We start from the raw sequence: 23,551 nt of genomic DNA, 5'->3' as shown, positions 1-23,551 counted from the left end.
AGGCTTCTAACCGTCCTGCAAAGATTTTACAGGTATCTGTTTGTAAAGTCAAGTGGCTGGTTAGTCTTTTTATGTCCAAAAAATGCATCCATTTGAACTGTTTATAGCCTTAATATTTTTGTGATAGGTCACCACTTACACATTTCTGCATGCAACCAGCTACAGCTCTCTGAAGTAATCAGTAATATGTTAGGAGTTTTTTATTTTTTTAAAGCAAACATATTTTTTGGATTAGATTTCTATACTTAAAATACCTTTGTGCTGAAATGGGTATATAAGGTACTTTAGTGACCTTGTGACCTCAGCTAAACTGTTTTTATATTTTATTGCTATAATTGCTCAAAAACCACAAGCTTCCTGTAATAAAGCACACAGCATGAAGTGAACAAAGCACAGGAAGGTGGGCTGTACTGGAGGTGAGCTAGTAGTCTAGGCTGTTTTCCCTCAGAGGAGATCAAATTATATTGGTGTCAGAGGACTGCACTAATGTCTAAATGCTGATCCAAAACTTTCATGGCTTGCTATCACATTCTTCTCTAACTACTATGACTTTAGTGTTTAAACTAACTTTTGTGGGTTTACAACTCACCATTGACTGGTAATTAGTGGCAATCATCAGCTGTGATTCACGCGCACCCACCAACCCCCTTCCATGCACCTCCCAGGAGGTATGTCTCACACTTTTGGAAAAAGCTGGTTTAAACAATTATTGGAAGTGCAGCTAAAGGGAGCACAAACATACTTCCTCTGCCTTAGTTGCCCTATTAAGCTCACAACTTCCGATAAAACTTCTTTACCTTTTGGTATTTCTTGTGACGATACATGTAATGAATGGTTTTATTCAAGTCCTTTACATGGAGCTGAAAAATAAGTACAAGTGTATTAATAATGTCTCTGGCAAAATAAACAGAAGAACTCATTTTATTGTAATAACCAATGGCTTTTTTAATATGAATAAATGTTACTACTTCTATCTACATGGCATTATTGTTGTTTTCAGTGTAGAGTCTACAAGAATACAAGACCCTACAATAAAGGGTCTACTTTAAGTTGTGGTAATCGATTCCAAATTTAAGGCTAAAAGTTACCCATTTTTATCTAATGCTTTGTCTCTCTGGGAAACAGAAGGGTGAAATAAATAATCCTCAAAAATTCAGATGATGCACTAAATATCTAAGCCATGGAATCACATACACACCAATTAAGTAATTTGTTTGGACCACAGCGCTCAAACACCAAATGCTAAGTTTCATACACCAATGTAAATCAGACAATCAGAATATGACCTTTTATATTTTTTCCAAGAAACACGTGTCAAGAAACTCAGATAAGCAAAAATATATACTTTTTTGTAATAACTTAAAAAATGTTCAAATAAATGCTCACATCATCACTAGGAAAAGCCAGCAGCCCAGGTGCTCCATGGTCAGTGAAATAAACAAACACATGATCCTTAGGACCACTGTCAATAGAAAATCAGAAATAATTGGCTTTCTGCTATTTCCTTTTTAGGGTTTTTTTGCATAAACAAACACCTATCGCAGAACTGAGACATTCCAGTAATTGATGATAAACCTGACTGAATATGGTTTCATGCATAAGATAATCTTGTCTCAAATATACTACCAATTTATAACAAAGAAAGAATCAGCATAGAATGCAAATAGGGAGACAACTGTCCTGAGTAATAAACATGTTAAGACAAGTAGCTTTATACCAGGTTTCAGGTTTTATATTTAGTAGTTAGTGTATGTTTTACAGCACTTTAAGTAGATGCATTAATGATATTTTTCCTTCATCCTCTGATGCATCTGGTATACCATTCTATGAAACTATACCATAAGCCAGCAGCAGAGTCTGGTTTGAGAGGTCCTTGTTAACTCAGTTATAACTGATAGAGCAATGACAGCAACAGGTAAATTCTAAAGATTCATCTCCACTTTTATGCCTCTTAGCGTATACATACTTATATAAAGACTAAGTTGATATGTGTGGCCATAACTAGCCCAACTCGGATCAGACTATTACTCCATTGAGAACTGATCTGCATGTGAATTTAGCCATTATGCTAGATTTGTACTTAGCTTGGTTCTGAAAGTCTTTTGAGTGTTGGGTACTAGAAAGGACTTGTGCAGCTTGCAGAAGTTCATAATGCTCCAGTCCAAATGGCAACTTAGCAAGTCTCCATGATGGCAAGTACAGTTAAGCACTAAGGGCTAATCCACAAAGGGACTTTGTTTTATGCATTTTATTCAATAGCTGTTTCATGCAGAACACATTACAGGGCTACAAAAATATGCTCTTTCTTGTTCTCTGGTTCCATGACTCTACACAGTGGCACTGTTCTATTCAGAGAAGTGAGGGGTCCCCCCCAGAATAGCTGATAGTCTAGTGATTAGGGCACTCTTCTAGAAGTTAGATGTGGGTTTCCACCCTCTCAGGGTAAGAAGGGTTTAGCATCAAGGTTCCACACTTCCTGGAGAGTGCTCTAATCACTGAGCTGTTATACAAAATCTTATCACTCCCATCTCCTCCTCCTCCAGCTCTGTGTTCTGTATTTTACTCCATGTTGTCAGTCTGTACAGGGTACAGTCTGCATGTGCCTACTGGATGAGGCACCTCAGAAGACTCAGGTAAAGGGGCACCTAGGTGATGAATCCTGATCGGGCTTAGGCAAGAGATGTGCGCCAAGATGCTCAACATGGCCCAGGTGGTAGCAAGTATGCATCTGCGCAGTAGCAGCACTCTGTCAACCTAAGTAACTTTACTACTATGTACATATTTGTCAATGGCCTTTCAAGAGAGGGTTAGGCAACAATACCACAGATCAACCTGTTCTTTTATTTTGGTGCCTAAATTCCATCTAAGCCTCACTTTAAGCACCTATGTCCTGTGTAGTTCTGGACCCAAGTAGTTTTGCGAAGTAGCAGTGAATCTTGGGATTACCAATACCAAGTACTCCCGTACCCTTGGCTGCAGGGTAAAAGGGCAGACTGGGAAATGAGCAAGTATAAGTACATGTGTATGTACCTGCATTTTTGTTTGCTAACAGAAAGAAGCAATTTGGTGATGTGCTTGTTTAAAATAAGTGCAAAGCACTTTGTACCACTTGTATTTATATGTGGATCATTTTACACTTCAGCTATGCAGGGTGACCTTCCAAATGACTACAAATGGCCAATTTAAACCTGACCCAACTTATTTTCTCTTCCACCAAACACTAGTGCCAGAGTTCCCCTTTCTCTTCACCACTGTGTCCCTAATGGCAAAACTGCCTTCCACAATGGACACTTGTATCAAAATCCATACAGTATTTGGTATTAGTCAGATATAAAGAGCCACTATTTGGTGCTAGATTGCCAAAAAAGAACTGTCACATCTCTAAATCAAATGATTTGGAACTGTCACTGACCACCCCTTTGGATATATTATATGGGAAAAATGCTTAGACTTAGACTGCACTGGAAGTCCAGCTTTGCTGAATGGCAGCAGAAGTGTCCATCCATAACCCATCTTATCTGTTACCTTTTTAATACTCTTTCTGATCCTTTGCCCTTCACTGCTTCAGCATCACCTCTCAGAACAGCAAGGAAATGTTTTGGAGTAACATCCTATAGATCAAGAGAGTTTTCGTATAAATTACTGAAATATACTATAGCATTAAACTGCATGTAGTCATCTAGAAAGAAGGCGTCTGTGAAAGAGAATTCACATGTGTTTTAATGCAGAGGAATGCCTGAGGGGTAAGCTACAGCATGGTAGGTTTCACTTCCGGCAGGGAAAACACATGCATGCAGGCAGTTAAGTTTCTGACAGACATTCAGTTAAAGGCACGTTGGGATCTGACCCATGATCCCAACAATCAGGCTTCCTGCCATGCTAAACGTGTGCCAGGAAGCACGATTGTTGGACCTGCAGATCAGATCTTAATCATGTCCTTTTGCCAGTGCAGGGACAGCCCCTATACTGGCAAGAGGCATGCCGGGTGCCCTGTGTGCTCTAGTGACCTGTAATACCAGTCAGCTGATCAGCACTCCCAGCCATTGGGAGCAAATTGGAGCACTTCACTCTGGTGCACTCTCAAGGCCAGGAGCACCAATCAGCTGATCAGTGTTGGCCACATGTTCAATGTAAGAAGTGATAGGAACCAGCTACAAAGTGTTGTGGCTTATTCCCTGTTTTATCACACCATTATCATAGAATCATAGGGCTGGAAGGGACCCCGAAGGATCATCAGGTCCAGCCCTCTGCATGAGTAGAAAAGACATCTGAGGTCAGGTGACAATCCAGTATTCTGTTGAAGTCCTCTAGGATAGGTGACTGCACCACCTCTGGCGGGGAGCTTGTTCCATAGTCTGGACACCCTAGTTGTGAAGAAGTTTTTCCTAATGTTCAGCCTGACACTATCTTCCAGGAGTCTGTGGATGTTGTTTCTAGTTTCTAGGGCGCTCTGGTGAACAGTTGTTTAACTGTATGACGGTAAGGCCAGCTTACTACTTAGGACATGATGCACTGGTTAATCACGTCTTAAGTGTAACATGTGCCAGGGGTCTTACTGTCGAACAGGTACTGAATAATGAAATTCCCATCCACCACTTCCATTGCATTATCTTTTTTATGTGCCCACGCCCTTAAACATTTCCAGAAGCATTCTTACACCAAAACAAGCAACCAGGCAAGAAATTATACTGGTTATAAAATCACAAGTTAGAAGGGACCCCAAGGGTCATTTATTAGGTGCATTTATGGTTTGAAATGCATATCTTCACTTATACCAGTTAAACTTCCCAATATAAATGAACCCTTACATCCTATGGCCCCTCACTGTAATGTGAAATCACATCTGCTCCTGGAAAACAGAGCAGCAAGTGTGGGAAAATGCTGTAGTCAATGCACATGTGAAATACAGAGAAACCTTTACTACTGGACAGTGTTAGTAGGCAATATACCTAAACGTATCATAGACTGTATGAAGCACATTTGCTCCTTTTTGGTGAAGAGATAGATATTTTTCAGTCCCTTAAGACAGGTTTCATGATATCATTTATTTCTAAATTTCTGTGACGGCAAGGGGATACTCCTTCTGATTTCCAGTTATACAAGTACAAAGCCCAAATGCAATCATTCAGGTGTCCATGTCCATTGTCCTGGGATAAATCCTAGAAAAACTTCATGGAATAAGAATCACACATTATTCCACAACACCACAAAGTGTGCCTGAACAGTTATCCAGGGATTGCATCATTGAATCAGTGAATGAAAAGCAGCAGTACATTCAGTCACTCACCAAACCCTGATTAACAAGGCAATGTGTGTACATGCTAATCCTGGGATATTTTTGTTTAGGGACTTGTGCAAGGATAAATGCAACAACTGCTCCCAGCTTCCGTGAAATAGCGTAACTATTTTAACTAACTTAGGAATGCCTTTGTTGAAATGTCACTGATTAGTTCCAATGGTTATTTTAGAAAACAAAAACTGAGATGAGTGCCTGAACTGATTAAGTGTTCTTTTACAGTTATCTTTCTGGCTACATACCTAGACCTTTCAGGCTACCTTCAATTTATTGGAAACTTTTGCCTATGCAAATGGATGCTAATCTATAAAATCACCAAGTGATTATTTCATAAACTGAACCTGCAAATGAATCAGTACATATTCAATACTTTCATGTACTTAATCATGTAGTTAAACCTGTTTTAGATGCAAGATTTCCCTTTACTTTACTCTGGATGCAGTACAAAACTAATGTAAAAGCCTATTATCAAAGATCCGTTCCATTTCAAATCATCCTTATTCACCATCTTAGCACTGGCCAGGAAAGCTGTTCAGGTAAATATGTTGGAGTACTCCAAAGTATCAACAAGAGCCTTAATCCTCTGTGAACTAAGGAATGTCAAACAGTCTGGGAGTGAAAAGTTTACCTCGAGCAGTGAGTGATATACAATAGGGAGTGATAGAAGCTACTTCAATCCTACCTCTTTTGTGTAGTCCTTTAGCACTCCCTTGTACACATCTGTGCCATTGGGTCTATTGATAACAATGCCTTTGGTTGGATTTCTGAAAGTTAAATTGGATATAAAGATTGAGAATTGCTCACATCACAAAATGCCAGCACATTAACTAGAAAAGCATTAAAAAAGACATATCAGACTGACTAAGCCCAAATATTTACATGTATTTATATTGAAATGCATCAACTCTTAGTAAATGATCTTGTAATCATGTGGAGACCTTTGTGCCTCAGTCAGTTACATATACTCAGCTATAGTATCCTGAGCCACATGGCCAGATCAGTTAAGTTATTTTTAGGGTGTAGCAAAAAACCCTTATGTTTTCACCCCTATTTGTTTCTGCCATTAGCAGCTGTATTCTCTTCTGCACTTCAGCTGATACATTTGCTGTGCACATGATATCCTGCAGTCATTGATAGCAAAATATTAACTGGCAACAGTCAGCTGTCAACTGTCACCATTGGTTTGGCTAATCAGCTACGACAGCTGACTGTGGGGTGGCTATCAATGTGCAAAGACATTTTCTGGGAACAAAGCTGAGGGCTGCAGTCAGTTTAGACTAAAGGGCTATGAAACTACATGCAGCTCTGTGGCCAAACATACAAGAGCATACACACATCCCCCCAGGGATGATGCATGGGAATTTGAATCTATGAAAAGTTTGTTTGGGGAATTAAACGGGCTGTGTTTTAAATACATACATACAGCATACTGAACTGAAAAACAGTCACACTCCTAGGATGGGTCTCAGGGCACTAAGGTGTGCCTGCTCCTTTAAGTGTAGAAACTGCCTAGAGAGAGGGCCCTAGGAGCCAGGCAGAACCCCCACAGGTGCAGGTTGCTGTGGCAGCAAGCTAATGAGGAAATTAGCCTGCACCTGCACCCAGTCAGGTGACCAGGAGTCAGGGCCCTGGGCACATATAAGCCCCAGGGCTGAGACTAGCAGGAGTTAATTCTCTGGCAGCTGCCAGGGGAAGGAGCTCCTGCAGAGAAGAACTGGCCAGTGATACTATGGCCACCTGATATGCTGCTTACAGGACTCCTGGTGCTCCAGGAGCTCATCAGGTACCCTGGGCTGCAAGGCACCTAATGCATGGGGGTATCCTAAGGCACCTCCTGAGTGTGGGACCCAGTACGGGGTCAGAGGAGCCTGTCAGGACTGTGCCTGAGCAGCAACTTGAGGGCAGCCTCCCAATTCATCATTTAAACCAGCAAGAGATGACAGGCGAGATTAGTAGGTGCTCATAGGGCGGAGCTGGCAAGGTCACCGGGCCCTACGTACATCATAGCCATCCCTGGGGAGGCCGTACCATAACAATATGTTTATGTTATATGTGCTATATAAGAGGGTGTTAAGCATAACAAAAATGAAGAGTGCTTATTTATGCCACGATATGCAAAAGTTACCAAGGAGTTCTGGATTTATGGTGCCATAGTTAACAGAACATTAACCTGGAAGTTTAGGAAGCCATGTCTCAAAGTGACATCATTTCAGTGATGGATAAAATGGTTGCTATATTCTAAAAAGTTCTTGGGGGTTCCTCCTGTTGAGATTCTACATACACAGAGATTATTGATGATCAGGGATCCGGCTTTTCTGTTTTCCATGGAAAAACATGGATTTCCCTCTTTACCCGAAGAAAATGTGGATTTCTTATTTTAACAGAGGAACACACAGATTTTGCCCTTTTGCAAAAAAGCTCTCTGCAGGCTGACAGAGTTCCAGCCTGCAAGGGGCTGGGGGGAGTGGGATGAGGGCTGTTAGGCAGGGGGCACGATGACCGTGCACATGGTGACACAGGGCTCATAGCAGCAAGGAACTTCCCAGCCCAGTTCCACTCTGCCTTGCAACGCCATGTCCCACCTGCTGGACCACAGAGGCCCTGTGGGGAGGGCAGCAGGGCGGGGAGCCCAAGCCCACAGAGGGCAGCTCACCCCTGCCCACAGATCTCAGGGCATAGGGCCTCACTGCCCCCAGAAGTGCACACACTGGCAAAGAGCTGGCTCCACAAGGAAGGGGGAACCAGGCTCCACACACTGCTTCACTGTCGCTACCGCCACCTCCCACAGGTGGCAGCTAGGGCTCAGGCCGTGCTGTGGGGGGCAGGGGCTGTGGACCTGGGTCCGGTTGTGGCTTGGGAGTGAGGGGCCTGGACCTATATCTGTAAGCTACGGGGGCAGGGGGAGCTCTGATTTTCCATGATTAAAAAACCCCAAATCAAATACCACAATTTATAGGTATTTAGAATTTATTTTATTATAGTGATTGAGGCACTGGTAGGCTTCCAAATTGCTTTAAAACTGTAAATATATCAATAAAGCATTGTGATCAACAGATACACACACACATATGTATATACGTGTGTGTAGATAGTGGTCTTTTGTTTTAATCATGGATTTGGGGGGCTTTATCAGAGAATTTGCCGTATTTTTTATCAGGGAAAACTAGGATCACTGTTGATGATTACGAAACAGAGTAAACAACATAGATTTTAACACCATGGTTTACCACATATATCACTTACTCTTCACTTTCTGCAATGTCATCATACATCATGACAATAATCTGTTCATCTGGAATTCCATTTCTGCGCACAATCTGGTAAGCGTGGCACACGTCGGCCTGAAATAAAGCATTTTTTTTATTAACAATTGCCTTTTTTTATCTTTGAGAACAAAAAAAAATTACAATTCTAATGGTAGACTTTTATCTAAAATCCTCATTCTTAAATATAAGACTGAGACCTTAAACGCTTTAATCAAAAGCTTAAAGGTCCCCCCCTGCCCCTGAATCCCCAACCAGGACTTGGTTCTATTAGTTTAATTGTGCATTTTAATATCCATCTATTATCGAACTCTTCAAAATCTTGCCTAAAATAAAGTTATTTATTACATGAATAATTTTATGTACATTTTTACATACAACAGACCTTACATAAAAGTACCTAGAAAGTTACTGAATTCTGGAGAGCAATTTAAAATAAAGCTTCACATGTGCAGGGCCAGATTCGTACCTTAATGAAATGAATGGAAAGACTCTAGTTGACTTAAGCTCTGCATCAGGCCTTCAATGACTAAGCATGAGAGTCAGAGAGCCCCTGGCTTAAACAACTATGAGTCAAGTAGTTTGACATCTGAAAAATAATCTTTGTGGGGTTTTTTTAATTGAATCAGAGTTTTGTGAAGGAAAAAAAACCTCTTCATGTAACTGCATGCTCCTTGAGAAATAAACCTCAAATAGTTTACAGGCAATTCAACAGACTTCCATGGAAAGCAAAGCTACAAAATGTCTAGGCATACTCTTGTCCTTATTTAAACTGTACATGACTGGGCAGATTTCCTATCCAGAGATCCACTACTGCTGAATTCAAATGAAACTGCTCAAGAAAATATAATAATCTCTGAAGTGACCTTACTTCTACAGGATGTGCTTCTACCAGGAAAGCTCAAAAACGTTTTAGAAATTCCTCCTGAACAAATAATATGTATTAAACATGCAATCTATAGATGACTAAATAGACTGCAAAAACAACTCTCCTTTTGGCAGGAACAAAATGCTCAGCCCTATATAACTAGGTCCTGCTTTCTCAATACTTTTAAAATATTGACACAATGATTTACAAAGTGGTTGGTGGAGGTAAAGAAAGAAGAATGGGAGTAGCCAGAACTATTGGCACAGAAAGGGAGTAGGGGTTTATGGTTAATCCTTGAAAGAGAGGAGGGACATGCAAGGACTAAAGGAATGTAAGAAGCCCTCATGTGCCACATGCACAGCTTCCACAAGCAGCAAACCTTGTGATCCTCAAAATATAGTTCATGGAACTTCAAGCAGCCCTAAACCACAAGCTAATAGGTCTTGATGTTTAGTTGAAGTTTTCTTCTGCAGTCATATTGTGTATCCTGGTGCATTTTAAGTACTAACCTCATTCTGAACCTTTGGGAACTTTTTGATCTAGTCTGTGTCAGAAGTCACACAGGTTTAATTCCACCTGGCTGATTTAACTACATCCAGGGCAAACTCCAGCGTAAATGTAGAAATGGACCTTGCTTGTACTGATGTAGCTTATTTTGGTGATTTACCAGCATATGCAAAACCAGTTTAAACCAAACTTGAACTCTTTTAGCAATTTGCACTGGGTTAACTAGATCCTCTTAATCTGGCACAACTGTCACTTAGACAAGCCCTGCTTTAAGAGTCTGGCCTGAAACCAAGCAGGGATGGCAATTGTGCAAGATTCTGGGAAAAGGGTGAGGCACATCCTGTGTTACTGGTGTTTGTTGCATTGAAGTATTTTCATGTGACTGACCTGGGCAGTCTAATAACCCTTACTAAAGCAGCTGTATTTCCTATTGCATCAGGCTAGATTTTTCTTCCACTCAGCTTGGTCAACTTCATTTCTGGTTTTGTTTGTTTTGGCAAACTAGTTTATAAGTGTCTATGTCAGTCCCAGTCCCAAATTGCTTACATTAAACGCCAGTCTTTGGGAGGAGGAAAGGGGTGCTATACTGTTTATTTTTACAATCTTGGCCTTATAAATTACTTTGTTTCTCCTGCTTTGTTTTGTTCTCTTGTTTGCTTGTTTCATAACTTATTTTGCTCTTCTCTGAAAGCAGGCCTGAGCCTTTGATGGAAAGGATAGCATATAAATCTAACTAATAAGTAGGGGATATGGCAAAGGCTGTTGTTTGATCTTTGCTATTCTAATGTGTGAAGTGGATATGGTTGAATATTGAAAGAATGGCTTTTCTTAAATGCTGAGGACAAATTATGGCGTAAAGAAGTGGAAAGGACCAATCTGGTAAGCCACTCCTTTGACCCTCTGTTCTCTCCTAAAGATTCCCTTCTTCTGAGGTGCCTACAGTAAATGGCAGACTGGTTATAGTCCATGCCTTGTGTACACAAGGGAATTTACTGATCTAATCAACTTCTCCTATACAGGCAAGTTAAACTGGTAAAGACACTCTTATTTCAGAATAACTGTCCACAGTGGGGGTCATGCCAGTATAATTATATGGTTATACCAGAACAGTTAGGTGTGTAAATTGCCCAGTATAGACCAATGGATATGTAGTGAGAACGTCTGATGTGCAAAATCAATCAACTCAAAGCCAACTAGCTTGTAGAGACTCATGTTCTTATTAAATATTTTGTCCCTTCTTTTCTGCCATCTTACTGTTCTGATAATTTGTTAGGTCTCGTCCTAATTAGGTGGTAAACCACCTGAGACTATCTTCTTACCCTGTGATTTTTAAAGCACCAGTTAGAAACTCTGGTCAGCATCCAGTCACTTTTTAAAGTGCTAAAATGATACTGCTGCTATCACTAGCAATAGATTAGCTTAAGAAAAATAGTCTTAAGAGGGATGTGGGAGGTAATTGAAAGGCAGCAAAAAAGGATCTGAATATTCTGTTTTGGGGCTTTTCTATACTGAAGAGATTTTTGCTGGTGTTGCTAAACCGGCAAGCCTCAGTGTGGATGCAGGTATGATGTAAGCACACTTATACCAATACACAGTTTACAACAGCTTGGGATCTGGTCTACACTTTAAAGTTTTGCTGGCCTGCTATGTCTATTAGAAGCGTAAAAAAAAATGCGCTAACCAAGTTACCCCTGACATGGCTATCTATGCTGGCAGAAAACCTCAAGTCCATGCAGTTATACCAATAAAAGAGCCTTTGTTAGCACCTGTTATTCACTTCTGGGAACTGATATAAGTGGTCCTCCTACCCACTCACCCCCAAAATCCCTCTATTACTGATATAAGGTCATCTCCACTGGGATATTTGCTGGTATATCCCTACCACCTTAAGTGTAGACATGATCAGGGAAAATATGTACAAATGCATAACTGGCATAACTTTGATTTAAAGCAGAGGAATCAAACTCACTTTATGCCCTAGGCCAAATCCAGCCTGAAGCATACAAGCTCCAGCCCTGGAGAAGTGGTGGTGGTAATGGCAGCAGCTTCACCTACAACATGGGGCATGCAACAGCAGCAGTAACCCTGGCTGCCACCATATGCCCCATTCCAGAGCTGGAGCAGCCTGTGCAGTACAGGACATGGGGCAAATAGCAGCGATAGCTGCTCCAACTCCAGCATGGGGCAGAAGTGGGGCTTTCAGCTGATGAGATAAGGTTGCAGTGGTGGTGGAAGATGAAACAGCCAAACAACCAGGACTCTATCGGTCTTTGTTCACCCTCCTGCTGCTGATCATCATGTCCATGAGGGCCCTGCATTGTGCAGCAAGCCATTCTCCTTTGGCCAGGCTCCCCATCTTCTGGTTGTCTGCCAATTGCAGCATGTTGGAGCCAGCCTGCAGGCTGTATGTTTGACACCCTTGATTTTAAATAAGGGTTAATGGTTGTGCTGGTAAAATGTAAGTACAAATCATAAATCACTGACCATCTCAATCTTGATCTGGTAAACTAGCTAAAATGACTGATAAATTCCATTGGAGAGTAGCAAAAATGGAATTTTCCACTGTGTTGCCCTTTGTATTTTTTTTTAGCATTTATTTGGGAGATTTTTTTTCTCTTCCTTTCCTTCAGCTTCCTCCCTCATACTCTTCCTAACACTTGATGCATCTAAACTGTTGTTTTAATTAATCATCCTAAAACTTGTTCCTTTGCACTGTTCTCTTAGCCTTGTTCATCTTGGTGCCAAAAGAAGTTCAGTGTTGACACAACTGCCATGCTTCAGAATTTCTTCTAACTTCTGCTATTCCCCAAAAAATGTTTTCACATAATTCTATTCTACACAGGTTCTTCTGGCTTCTTCAGTAGTATCTGAGTGCCTTCCAGTACTGCATCAAGCAATGTGACTAACAGCTGTTAAGTATGACTCGTCCTCTCTTTGCTCTTTTTTTTAAGAAGGGAAGCACAGTGCTTTAAAAAAAATGATATTGTAAAGCAGAGGTGCTCAACCTCACAGTTTGCAGGCCAAATGTGGCTTGTGGGGCCTTGGAATGTGGCTCACAGGGCTCCCCATTGATCAGGAAATCTTGTGGCTGGGGAGCAGTAGCAGTACTGCTACCCCTCCCTGCTGCCAAAATCCCAAGTCCCACAGGGCAGGTCAGAGCCAGGTCACAACCCTGCCCCTGCATGGCCAGATCCAGGCCAGGCCTTCTTCCCTCTGTGCAGCCAGGTTAGGGCTGAGCCGTGCCCCCTTCTCAACTAGGGCTGGACCATGCCCCATCCCCTGGACCTCTGATTCAGGGCCAGCTCACGCCTGCTTCTCCCCGCTTCCATGGGGTTGGGCCAAGCCCCCTGTCCCCATAGGGCTGGTCATGTCCCCTCCCCTCTGCAGGGCCGCGCTACCTCCCTCCTTACTGCATACAGCCTGTTGGGGCCACAGCAAGACATTTTATCACCATTTTTCTTTCCAGTACACTCTGGCTCTCTTTCCCCACCTCCTAGTGCAGTTACAGCAGTGCTGAGCAAGATAATGCTAGACCTTCACACCTTAAGACTTTAAAATCTCAGAGTGCAAAGGAGTATGATGTACAACTTTGATCCAGCAGGTGCAGCTTCCTGACCATTGTCTGTTATTTTCATACAGTTAGAACTGTTCTGTTAACATGGGAAAGTTATACCCATGTCATTGACAGCACAAATTTAAACTGCTATTATTACACTGATATAACTCATTATATGGACTCATTCCTATTTTTTTTCCCTAACTAAGCTTGTTTCTTTGAAGAGGCAGTGCAAGCTAAATGTGTGTGTGACCCTTATTCTAGAAGAGGAGTGTTATGATTGGTATAATTACATCAGTATAACTAGGAAAACCTCCAGTGTAGACAAGCCCTTAGAAAAGTCCAAAATAAGCCTGTTGTCATCACTTCTCAGCTCTTGAAAGATGTCAGTCTGTAACAAAGGGTATTTGGGCACTAAATCATTCACTTAATCCATTATAAATAGGACACAGATAAAGTCTTTCACAGAACTCTTACCTAACTTACAAAAATATGAATCTAGTTTAAGTGGTGCCCAACCTTTCAGCCTGATTGCTTGGATCAGTGGTGTGGGGTCTGCATGCCCAGATGTGGCCACACACTGGCCTGGCCCCACATGCCTACACTATCTAGTGCACAGAGACATATCATCCAAACTGTGGGGCTCCACATACATTTGCAAAGTGGGGAACACAGGGGCAGCAATTAATGCTACTATTGCTCTCCTGCTACCATATTTTCTGACCCATGGAGAGCCCAATGGGCTGGATAACAGAGTCCTGTGAGCCAGGGGTTGACCAGATCAAAGCTTTCAGCTTCCATAAAAATGTTAATGTTGGGATAGCTTTTTAATATTTTAAATACAAAAGCATGTTTTTGCTGATATAGGCTTTTATGATAAATGCAGGCTCTCTCAACATAGAATGTACCAGCAAATATTTTCTTAGTGTAGAGCTGACCAAAATCATTAGCCACTTTAGATAACTGTGGCCCCATATTCCTTTTATTGCAAAAAAAAAAAAAAAAATGGAACAGAAAAGGAAACAGGAAAAAAAGAATTATCTGCTGAAGAAAAATCCCCAGCCTCCTGCCAAGAAGTAACCAGGCAGTAACTGCTCTCTAAAGAAAGAGTAAACAAGGGAAAGTGGGTTAAAGGGAGTGCAGAGCAGTATTGTTTTAAAAAAGTACCATAACTCCTACTGAATTCTTAGGCTTTGCCTGTGCCTAAAAAGGTTTGCTGGCAGAGTTAAGCCATCAAACTCCTACTGTAAGCACTGCTTATGCTGTCAGGAGAGGTTGTTTTTCTTGCTGGTATTAATGAATGAAATTGGAAGATAAGGTACATAACTTTTATTTTATTTTTTTTTAAATTCTGATGTAACAATTTGTACACTGAGGTTTTACTGGCATAAAATTTTCACCCTGCCCCCTCCAAGAGCCTTCCCAAAAGAAAAACCATAGTACAATAGACACCATTATACCTTCAGATTGCTTCTATTTAACTGCTGCACCGTTTAAATTGTCTTTATTAAACTCTAAATCAACACCTGGGTGGGCTGTAGAGACTAAGCTAACACCTTTCTACAGGGTTAGCAGAGGCAAATCATCTGTTCCCGCAATGGCTACCCCTTCACAGGAGAAATCGGAGCCAGAAGCATTAGGTCTCTCTCTAGTGTGTTGGGAAAAGCCCTAAACAACTCCTTTCATGTCTTTAATATTCCACTGACATTACTGTTAGCCAGACTGCATTTTATTCCTGGCATTACAACTGGGTGGCAGAGCACTATTAAGCATCTGTAAGAATTGTGGCTTCATTACTGATAGTTATTAGTTGTTTTTTGTCATTTTACAAACATTGCAATGCTTTGAAATAACAAATGATGACCTATAAAGTCACCAATAGCAAACACTAAATATATTAAAAATCAGCTTTTTTCCATTTTGTTTTTTAAACAAACATCTGTTGCTGCATAAATTATTAGTCTTTGAACTATATGTTTTTTTACAGGATTTCTCCCATCAATTCAGTTTTAACAGTATTTACGAAATGAGGAAGTATTAGTGTAAAGAAGGTTGCCGAGACAGCCTATAAAATCTTGTTAATTATTAGTATCACTGAAGAAAGTAGGAGCGTTTAAATCCTGAACCAGGATCTCTTTATGCTACACCTTGTGCCGACACAAAAAGACAGTCAACACAAGAGTTGTCTGTACACAAGTGTGGAGGCTGCTCTCACTCTCTATAATTACAGCACGTCAGAGCAGACTCAGTTAACAGAGGCTGCTGGAGTGTGGTAATTACTGTGCTCCAGCCAGCCCTAGTGTCTTCTGTATCAACATCTCTGCACTTCAAAATGGCAGCAGGGATGCTTGACCTAAAGCTACGGTTGCCAACCCTCAGGACTGCCCTGGAGTCCCCAGGGATTAGATCTAAATCTCTAGGAGACTGCTGAGAGTCACCTGAGAGATGATGATAGGGCAGTCATTAAAATAAATATTAAATAGTCCAGTGGTTTGTTTGTTTGTTTTTTTTAACGCAACAGTAATATGTATTTGCCTTCCTGGCATAAAGTCATTAATGACATTACATCATGTGATGATGACACCTCCCGGAATAGATCCAAATAGGAGTTGGCAACCCCCAACTACTTCAAATACCCTGCCGCCATTTTGAAACATGGGGACACTGATACACAGGATACTGTGGTGCTACTCTAATTAAAGTGCCGCTCCCACCACCCCCCAGAACACACGTGTAAGTGCCCAAGGAGCTTACCATTTAAGTACAAGACAAGAGGGATATGGATAGGCAGGGAAGTACAAAGAGACGAGGCATCATTTATCAGCATAAGTGGTCTCTGTTCAAATTTGTTCCCAAAAGGCTAGATGACAGCATGTTGAAAACAAAATCTGATCAAGTGAGCTTGGGTTCATGAAAACTTATGTTATACATCCAATTTAATTAGTCCTATAAAAGTGCAAGTCTATCCTACTGTCTGCTACCAACCCTACCCTCCTGCCCCTTTTTCTTTTCCCCTCACAACTGTCTACAGTAGGGATCATAAATTTACTAAAAGCAATTCAGTTAAACAATTCTTAAGCACTCTTGAGAAATTTATTTCCATACTGTATAAAAGAGAAACAAAAAGCTGTCAGGTTCTGTCACTACACAAGGTTAGTGATTATTTTCTAATAAGATACAGAAACTATACAATTTTAATATCTGAATGCATGAGGAAAGTACTTCTGTGTATTGTACTTCTTATGATTTCAGTGTATTTCCTTTGCTTTTTTTTTTCTTTTTATGGCAGTTGACAGACCAATATAGATTTTTTTTATAGCAATACGCTGAATGGATGTCTCCTAATCAAAATATGCAATTCTCTCTACCATGTTTTCAACATCCTGCACAAACAGAGGAATTTAGTACATTCCAAGATACCAGGTACATTTTAGGACATATTTAAAATACTTAGTCTTCAGCATTTCATTTATTTTTCTTCAGTTGTTGCCCTTCTCCCCCATGCCAAAGACAAGGATCTTGGCTTATGTGGCAGAACTTGTCAGTGCTTTCTGGGCATACCTGGGTAACTGTAGACAGCCAAAGGGTTGCAGAATGGTTGTGGTAACTGCTGTGCTAGTTTGAATTTGAGCCTGTTTCCTTTGCAGAAAAGCTACTTAGTAGCTCAAAAAAACTGCAACATGTGCCAAAAAGAATATTGTGTAGTGACAGAACTTGAATTAGAAACAACTTGGATGTTAATCTTGCAAGGAAAACAAATCCAATAGCATATGCAGTCCAAGCATTGGAGTGCCTAGCACTTAAACAAAAACATACTAATGTACATGGCAAGAATAGCTTAGATTTTCATTACATTGGAACTAGTTACAGTCAAAGACTGCATTGTATGCAAGCCCCAAGCATAAATAAAGAGAATCACCATTTGCATTTCCCCAATTTATACCTGGGGTTGGCCCCACTGCAGTTATACCTGCTAGCTACTGGCCACTAATGTCTTCAGTATACAAAATAAAAATGACAAAGCTATAGGTTCAAATCCTGTAAACAGAGATGACTCAGTCTTTTGTTCATATACAGTATCTTGGTAAGGATGGAGCTCCATTTACAGAACCCCTCAATTTTTTTTGAAAACATAAATTTTATCTTCTCAGCGTGGATATAAAAATAATTGCACAGCACATACCAGGGCTTACTGCAGTGTTCTTTCTCAAAACATTTCTTCTCCCTTCAATACAGCCAATCATTGTGTAGAATCTTGCATACTATTAGGCTACTACAATGAACCAACTGTAAATGATTACAGGGTATATTTCGATGATGCTGTGTGGAAATTGCACACAGTGCTCAGAGAATTTGGGATAAACCTCTGTACAGAAAGGCAATGAAAAAACATTGAAGTTGATTCAAAATTTGCAATTAAATTTGTACATGGAATTAAATAAAATTAAGGAGGGAGATTTAATTAAGATACAGAACAAATCTTCCTTCAATATTTTGCAGAAATAGCAAAGTATTATATAACTAAGAAGCAAACCATGGTTTGGTTTAAAAGATACACGCAGTCCTTGCACTTATGGCAGGTTACGTTCCTGGAAAAGGCGCTGTAAGTCTAAACTGATTCTTCCCATAGAAACAATGTTATAATAGGGGCTTACGTTCCTGACCAAAGGCCTGATGCCCAACTTTTTATAGAAATGACCATAAACACCATATTTAAATCAACTATTTAATAAACTATAAATGATATATGCTGTACAGTACAAAGCTTTCTAAAGCATGCTGTATATAAGTCGATTAAACAGGGCAATACAGTAACTAATCACATAAAATTTTATTTAATCGGGAGGTGAAGGAACACCTTCATCAGCGTCATGCAGTTCAGAAGGGCTTCTTTGGGGAAATTTTTGGGGAGACTGAGGGCCACTTGATGGCTTTTTGAGAAACTGATCCAGGGATGTTTGTTTTGCTGCCCTCTTTTTCTCATTGTAAATTTCCCTGTAGTGCCATAAGCGCAAGGATCCAGCACCATAAGTAATAACATGGGTGTAAATGGCGGAGCGCCGTAAGTCTAGGACTGCCTGTATAGGACCCTGCAGAACTATTGTCAATAGAATATTTCTAATGGCAGGTATAATCTGTCTGGAAAATAATAGCTGACTTTTCTTATGCGACTCGTCTTCAGCTGGCTTTACAAATCTGTGTAATATTTGCAGTGAAGCCTGTATGACTAACCTCAAACAGGCTATTATGCCTGAAGTATCCTCTAAAGCAGGGGTTTTCAATGTGGTTTTTTATTTTTTTTAAAAAGTGTACCCTGGGCAGCCCACTTTTTAATGTGTACCCCTGGAGGGAGGGAGGTGGCAAGCAGCCAGACAGAGCAGGAGGACAACTGCAGCAGACTGGCAGCAGCGCAGCATCTGTGCAGCCCTGGGCCCTGCTCCTGTGAGGCAGCAGAGCAGGGTGGCAGTGCTCCATCCCTGCATACCCCCTGGGACCTTTCAAAGTATCCTGAGGGGTACACGTACCCCCAGCTGACAACCCCTAAAGGATGATTAGTACAAAAGGATGGAAGAGCTGATGGATGAAGCATAGAGCTGGGAATCAAGGCCTGAGTTCTGTTCCTGGCTGTCCCACACGTGACAGAATTTTTCTTTCCATATTTAGGAAGTGGGAAACAATACTTCAAAGGCATGTAGTATGGCATAAAAATTTCCATAGTGTTTTCAGATCAAAGGTGGTTCCCTGCTATGCATTTGCATTTTCACAGACCTGCATTTTGCATACTGGCGTAAGCTTCTATGCCGACTTTAGAGAACAGGCCAGCAGACTCCCTCTGCCTGAAGAAGGGTGTTTGTGTCTGAAAATCTGCAAAGAACAATTTTGCCAACTATTCACTTAGTCTACTAAAAAATGTCACATCTAACTAAATAAAACTTTGTCTGCCTACAGAATCCAAGTATTTTTGTTCCATCTTTGTTTGAACCCCCCTGGGTAACTAGACTTTGCTGTTTTGATACATGGTATTAAAGTAGCTTCTACTGAATAGTGTATTGGCTATACTAGATAAGGAGTAGACTAGAGTTAAAAACAAAAGTTCTGGAACAGAACTTTTATTCCTACAGATGTACACCCCCATTACACCTTACTTTAAGTTCCTGTGAAGTACCGAGGCTAGAAATAAACTTTGCCAAATTAAGTGGATTAGCTGTGCCACAATGTGTCCACGGTGCAACTGATCTGCTTCATTGGGTAAAACACAGGACAGGACACCCCTTGATATTGCAGGACAAGGGGTGATGTGTTCTTCCAGGGGGCCCTGGACTGTGCACCCCAGAAATTCTCAAGCAGGATCGGGCTCCCAAGCCCTGAGAACACCTGCCTGGCTTTCCCCGCTCACCCAGATAGGTCTCTGGAGATCCCAGGGACAGGTCCAGGTAAGCGGTTCCCAGCATGAAGGCATGGGGGTGCTACAGATTCCTGGCAGATTTTCCCCACTTATGAGGACACAACCCTGAAGATCTCTGCATGAGTGGGGAAAGCTGGGCTAGTGCTACAAGGACTTGAGGGGCCTAATCCAGCACAGGAATAAACCCCATAAAACACCAGTCCAGCCAACTAGAGAGCAAGAGCACCTCAGGCTGCCCACACACTGCTGCCCCAAAGCAAACAGATGTCCACTGCAATAAGAGAGCACAAATTATTACTACCTTTTGTCATGCCACTGATCTGCCTCTGATGTGGCATGACCAGAGGTAGGAGTATCCATTTGCTCAGCATTTGTGCCATCATAAAAATTGTCAGATACCATCTGTTTCTGCTCCAAGATAACACCTCACTTCCCTGCCCCCAGGACAGTGTGGGAGGAAGAGAGAGGGTTATTTATCATTCAAGCTGCATATATAAATTATTGCCACAAGTTGTAGAGGCTAATAAATTCTACAAAGTTAATGACTGCGTGAAACACTTTGTTTTACACCTGCTATTGTATAACTTCATTGCATGTGCCCTGGTTCCAGTATTGTGAGATGCAGTTAAATAGTAAATCCATATTTATTTTCTCCCTGCCATTCATGATTTTATAGACTTATTGCATTCTTTCTCCCTACCTCCACCTCTAGTTGCCTTTTCTACAAAAAGGCTAAGATTTTCAGCTTAATCTTACTTCATACAAATTAGACTCTATGATTATCCTTGTTGTCCTTCTTTGCATCTTTTCTACCTCTGCTATGTCCTTTTAGAGATTATGGGATGGGACTAAAACAGCCTACACTATTGGCATATGAATTTATATAGGGGCATGATGACGTTTTCTATTCCCTTCTTAATAATTCCCAACATTCTATTTGATAGCTGCTGATCATTTGGGCCTATGTTTTCAGAGAACTATTCCATAATAATAGTCCACAATGTCTTTAAGAGTAGTAATTGTAGGGCATATCATTATGCATCTGCATCTGATACATGTGAGATAATCTCTGCCCTTATAACCATTTTGTTGCTTATTCACTCAGTTTTATGAGATCCTTCTTCATGCTCACTTTTGTTTTGTTTTTTTACTACCCTGAACAATCTGGTAGTTTTCAGAAACTTGAACATGTCACTGTTCCTCCCCCATCTTTCACCCTCCCCCAAAGCGCGCACACTTTCCTAGTCATTTGTGAATATTTAAACAGCACAAAAGCCTCCAAAATACAGCACTGAAGAAATGGGTTGGGGGGGGAGGGGTCCTGAAAATATGGCATGCTCTATTTGAGATTTTGAAACTTTTTTGGCAACTTTCATAATGCAAGAGATCTGCAGTGAAATTGCACTCTGAAAACTAAACAAAGTTACATTTTTATAAGTATCTTCAAGAATTTACAGCTACTCACCCTTAATGAAAGAAAACCCAAATATGACTTAAGCAAATTGATTTCAGTTCTGTTATGTAAAGCTACTACTAGTAAAGCTTTGAAAGAAACAGTTTGAAAAACAAATCTGTTCAAATAATTAAGGTATACGCTTATTTAAGCCTAAACATTTAAATCTTTGAGAAAAATCTCTTAACGTACTGTATTTATTTGATTTCATCTTAAAAAAAAAAAAGTCATCCCCCCACCCAAAAACACACACACTTAACATGGGAGGGGAAGCCCTTCACCTTGCAAAAAAGAGTGCGGGGGGGGGGAGGAGGTGGTAAGTGACTGCTGTGGCTCAGGTTCCAACTCTTGCCCATGGTGGGGGCCACAGCTGCAGCTTCTGCTGACCCCTTCTGCACTCTACCATCTCCCCCATGCAGTCTCTTTCCCCACCCCCCAAGCTGCTCCCCTACCTACCCCCCCTCTTTCTCCCCACCATTCCCCTTGCTCCATGCCAGGGGACTGAGCCCAACTCCAATCTGGCCCCAAAGCAGCTGTGCACATGGGCTGGGCTGGAGCCATAAAAATCACTGTCCCAAGCAAGAACAGGAACAGAGCTGGCTAGCACAGAGCAAGGGTGAGGAGGGAAGCCCCTCTTCCCAAGGCTGCAATGGGGAGGCAGGCAGGGGGAAAATCTGCTTGAACTCTTTATACCACCTGTCCCCTTTACTACCTGTGTCGTCCGTCCCGTTCCGTCCGTGTCTCTCCCCCCCGCCCCCAGCCGTGTGGGGGAAATGAATTGAGAGACAACCCCCTAATAATTAGATGGAAAATTATAACAAACTTTTATAAATTTCCCATGTATAGAATCCAATTCTTGGGAGGGGGGGTTGTCTTAAATTGAGGGTCACCTTGGATTTACTGAGTAAATACAGTAGTTCTAAGAAACTGATTAGAAAAAGCATTTTGAATGTTATTTATTCATAGAGAGTTCTAGTTCCTATTCAAATAGAGCTTGACAACTTAAATATTTTATATAGAGTAAACAGCTAGTCATTTACTTCCCCACCCCAATATCTTCAGTATTAAAAAAAAATAAATAAATAAAAAAGTTAATCTATATAACTACTTAAATAAATAATATATGGAGGTAGTATATTCTCCTAGAAAGCACAAATTAGCACCTAATTTAATGCAATAATGTTACAAACCAAAATCTTAATGGCCACCAATTAAATCCCCAATACCTTGGGGGGAAAATATAAATGCAAATAATTGATTGTATACAAGATTAAGTCAGCAAGTTGGAAACAAATTTTAAATAATAAACAAGCAGCAGCAACTAATTTAAAAATAATTTGGTTGAAAAAGAAAGAGGAACCTCCAAAAGGAAGTGGGTGAGAGAGGAAGAAGGAACCAGGTGGTAAGAGTAAAAATGCTTTTTGAAAAAGGTATCCCTTATTGAGCTTGGTGCTGTAACTGATTGAAATTTTAAGACCTTTTAGCAAGATCTCAGAGATCATCATAATGATCCCATCTGCCCTTAAAAGAAAAATCCAAGTAGAAAAGGAATGCTCCTTCACTTTAAAAACGTTTTGCTTAAAAGGAAAGAAAGAGCACTGAGGGAGATTTATTAAGCGAGAGAGAGATAGCAAAGGAGATGCCCATGGGAGGGGGGAGGGGAAGAAAGGAAAAAGAAAAGAGAAGGAAGGTAGGTAGGTTAAGGAAAGTTTCCTTTTTTAAATTTAAAATTTCTGCATATTACTTTTTCCTAATCAAACATCCTACATTAAACATGTTCCTACCATAAAACAACTATTAATCATCTGGAATTTACAAGGAGGCAAATTTTACTCAAAATTTGTTCCTAATAGGGCCGTGTGAGGCTTTGGTCCCCAATTTCGATTTGGCCTGATTCGGTGGCCGAATCTAAATCAAATCAGGAAACCCTTTAACCTCTCCGAATCAAATTGGAACTCTCCAAATTGATTTGGCAATTTGGACATAGACACAGCTTTAAATGTTTTTTTTCTATATACCTCAAGGTACCAGGCAGCTTGTGAATACTGTAATGCTGGGGTGGGATGGAGCATCCCACAGGAGCATGGGGGGCTCCCCAGCGCACTTGGTAGCAGACCTGGAAGTGGACCAGAAGCACTTCTGGGTCTGTTGGGGAGCATGCTGGGGGGCTCCCCTGGCTCAGTGACTAGTGCCTCCTGCATC

The 23,551-nt window shown here is 41.0% G+C and overlaps 1 protein-coding gene across 1 annotated transcript in view; it reads right to left on the bottom strand.

Annotated features, from left to right (window-relative positions):
- Window positions 1-23,551, bottom strand: part of LGMN (legumain) — a 32,508-nt gene that overhangs the window by 8,314 nt on the left and 643 nt on the right. The window contains exons 2-6 of the mRNA XM_025214524.1: window positions 8,540-8,637; window positions 5,979-6,060; window positions 3,526-3,611; window positions 1,387-1,462; window positions 798-860 (exon numbers count right to left, since the gene is read on the bottom strand). Of these exons, the coding sequence (XP_025070309.1) occupies window positions 798-860; window positions 1,387-1,462; window positions 3,526-3,611; window positions 5,979-6,060; window positions 8,540-8,637 (405 nt within the window). The remainder of the gene's footprint in view (window positions 1-797; window positions 861-1,386; window positions 1,463-3,525; window positions 3,612-5,978; window positions 6,061-8,539; window positions 8,638-23,551) is intronic.

This window comes from Alligator sinensis, unplaced genomic scaffold, assembly GCF_000455745.1.
Source record: "Alligator sinensis unplaced genomic scaffold, ASM45574v1 scaffold645_1, whole genome shotgun sequence".
NCBI classification, from domain to species: Eukaryota; Metazoa; Chordata; order Crocodylia; family Alligatoridae; genus Alligator; species Alligator sinensis.
The sequence above is the reverse complement of the archived record's forward strand: the minus strand, read 5'-3'. Positions and strand labels throughout refer to the sequence as shown.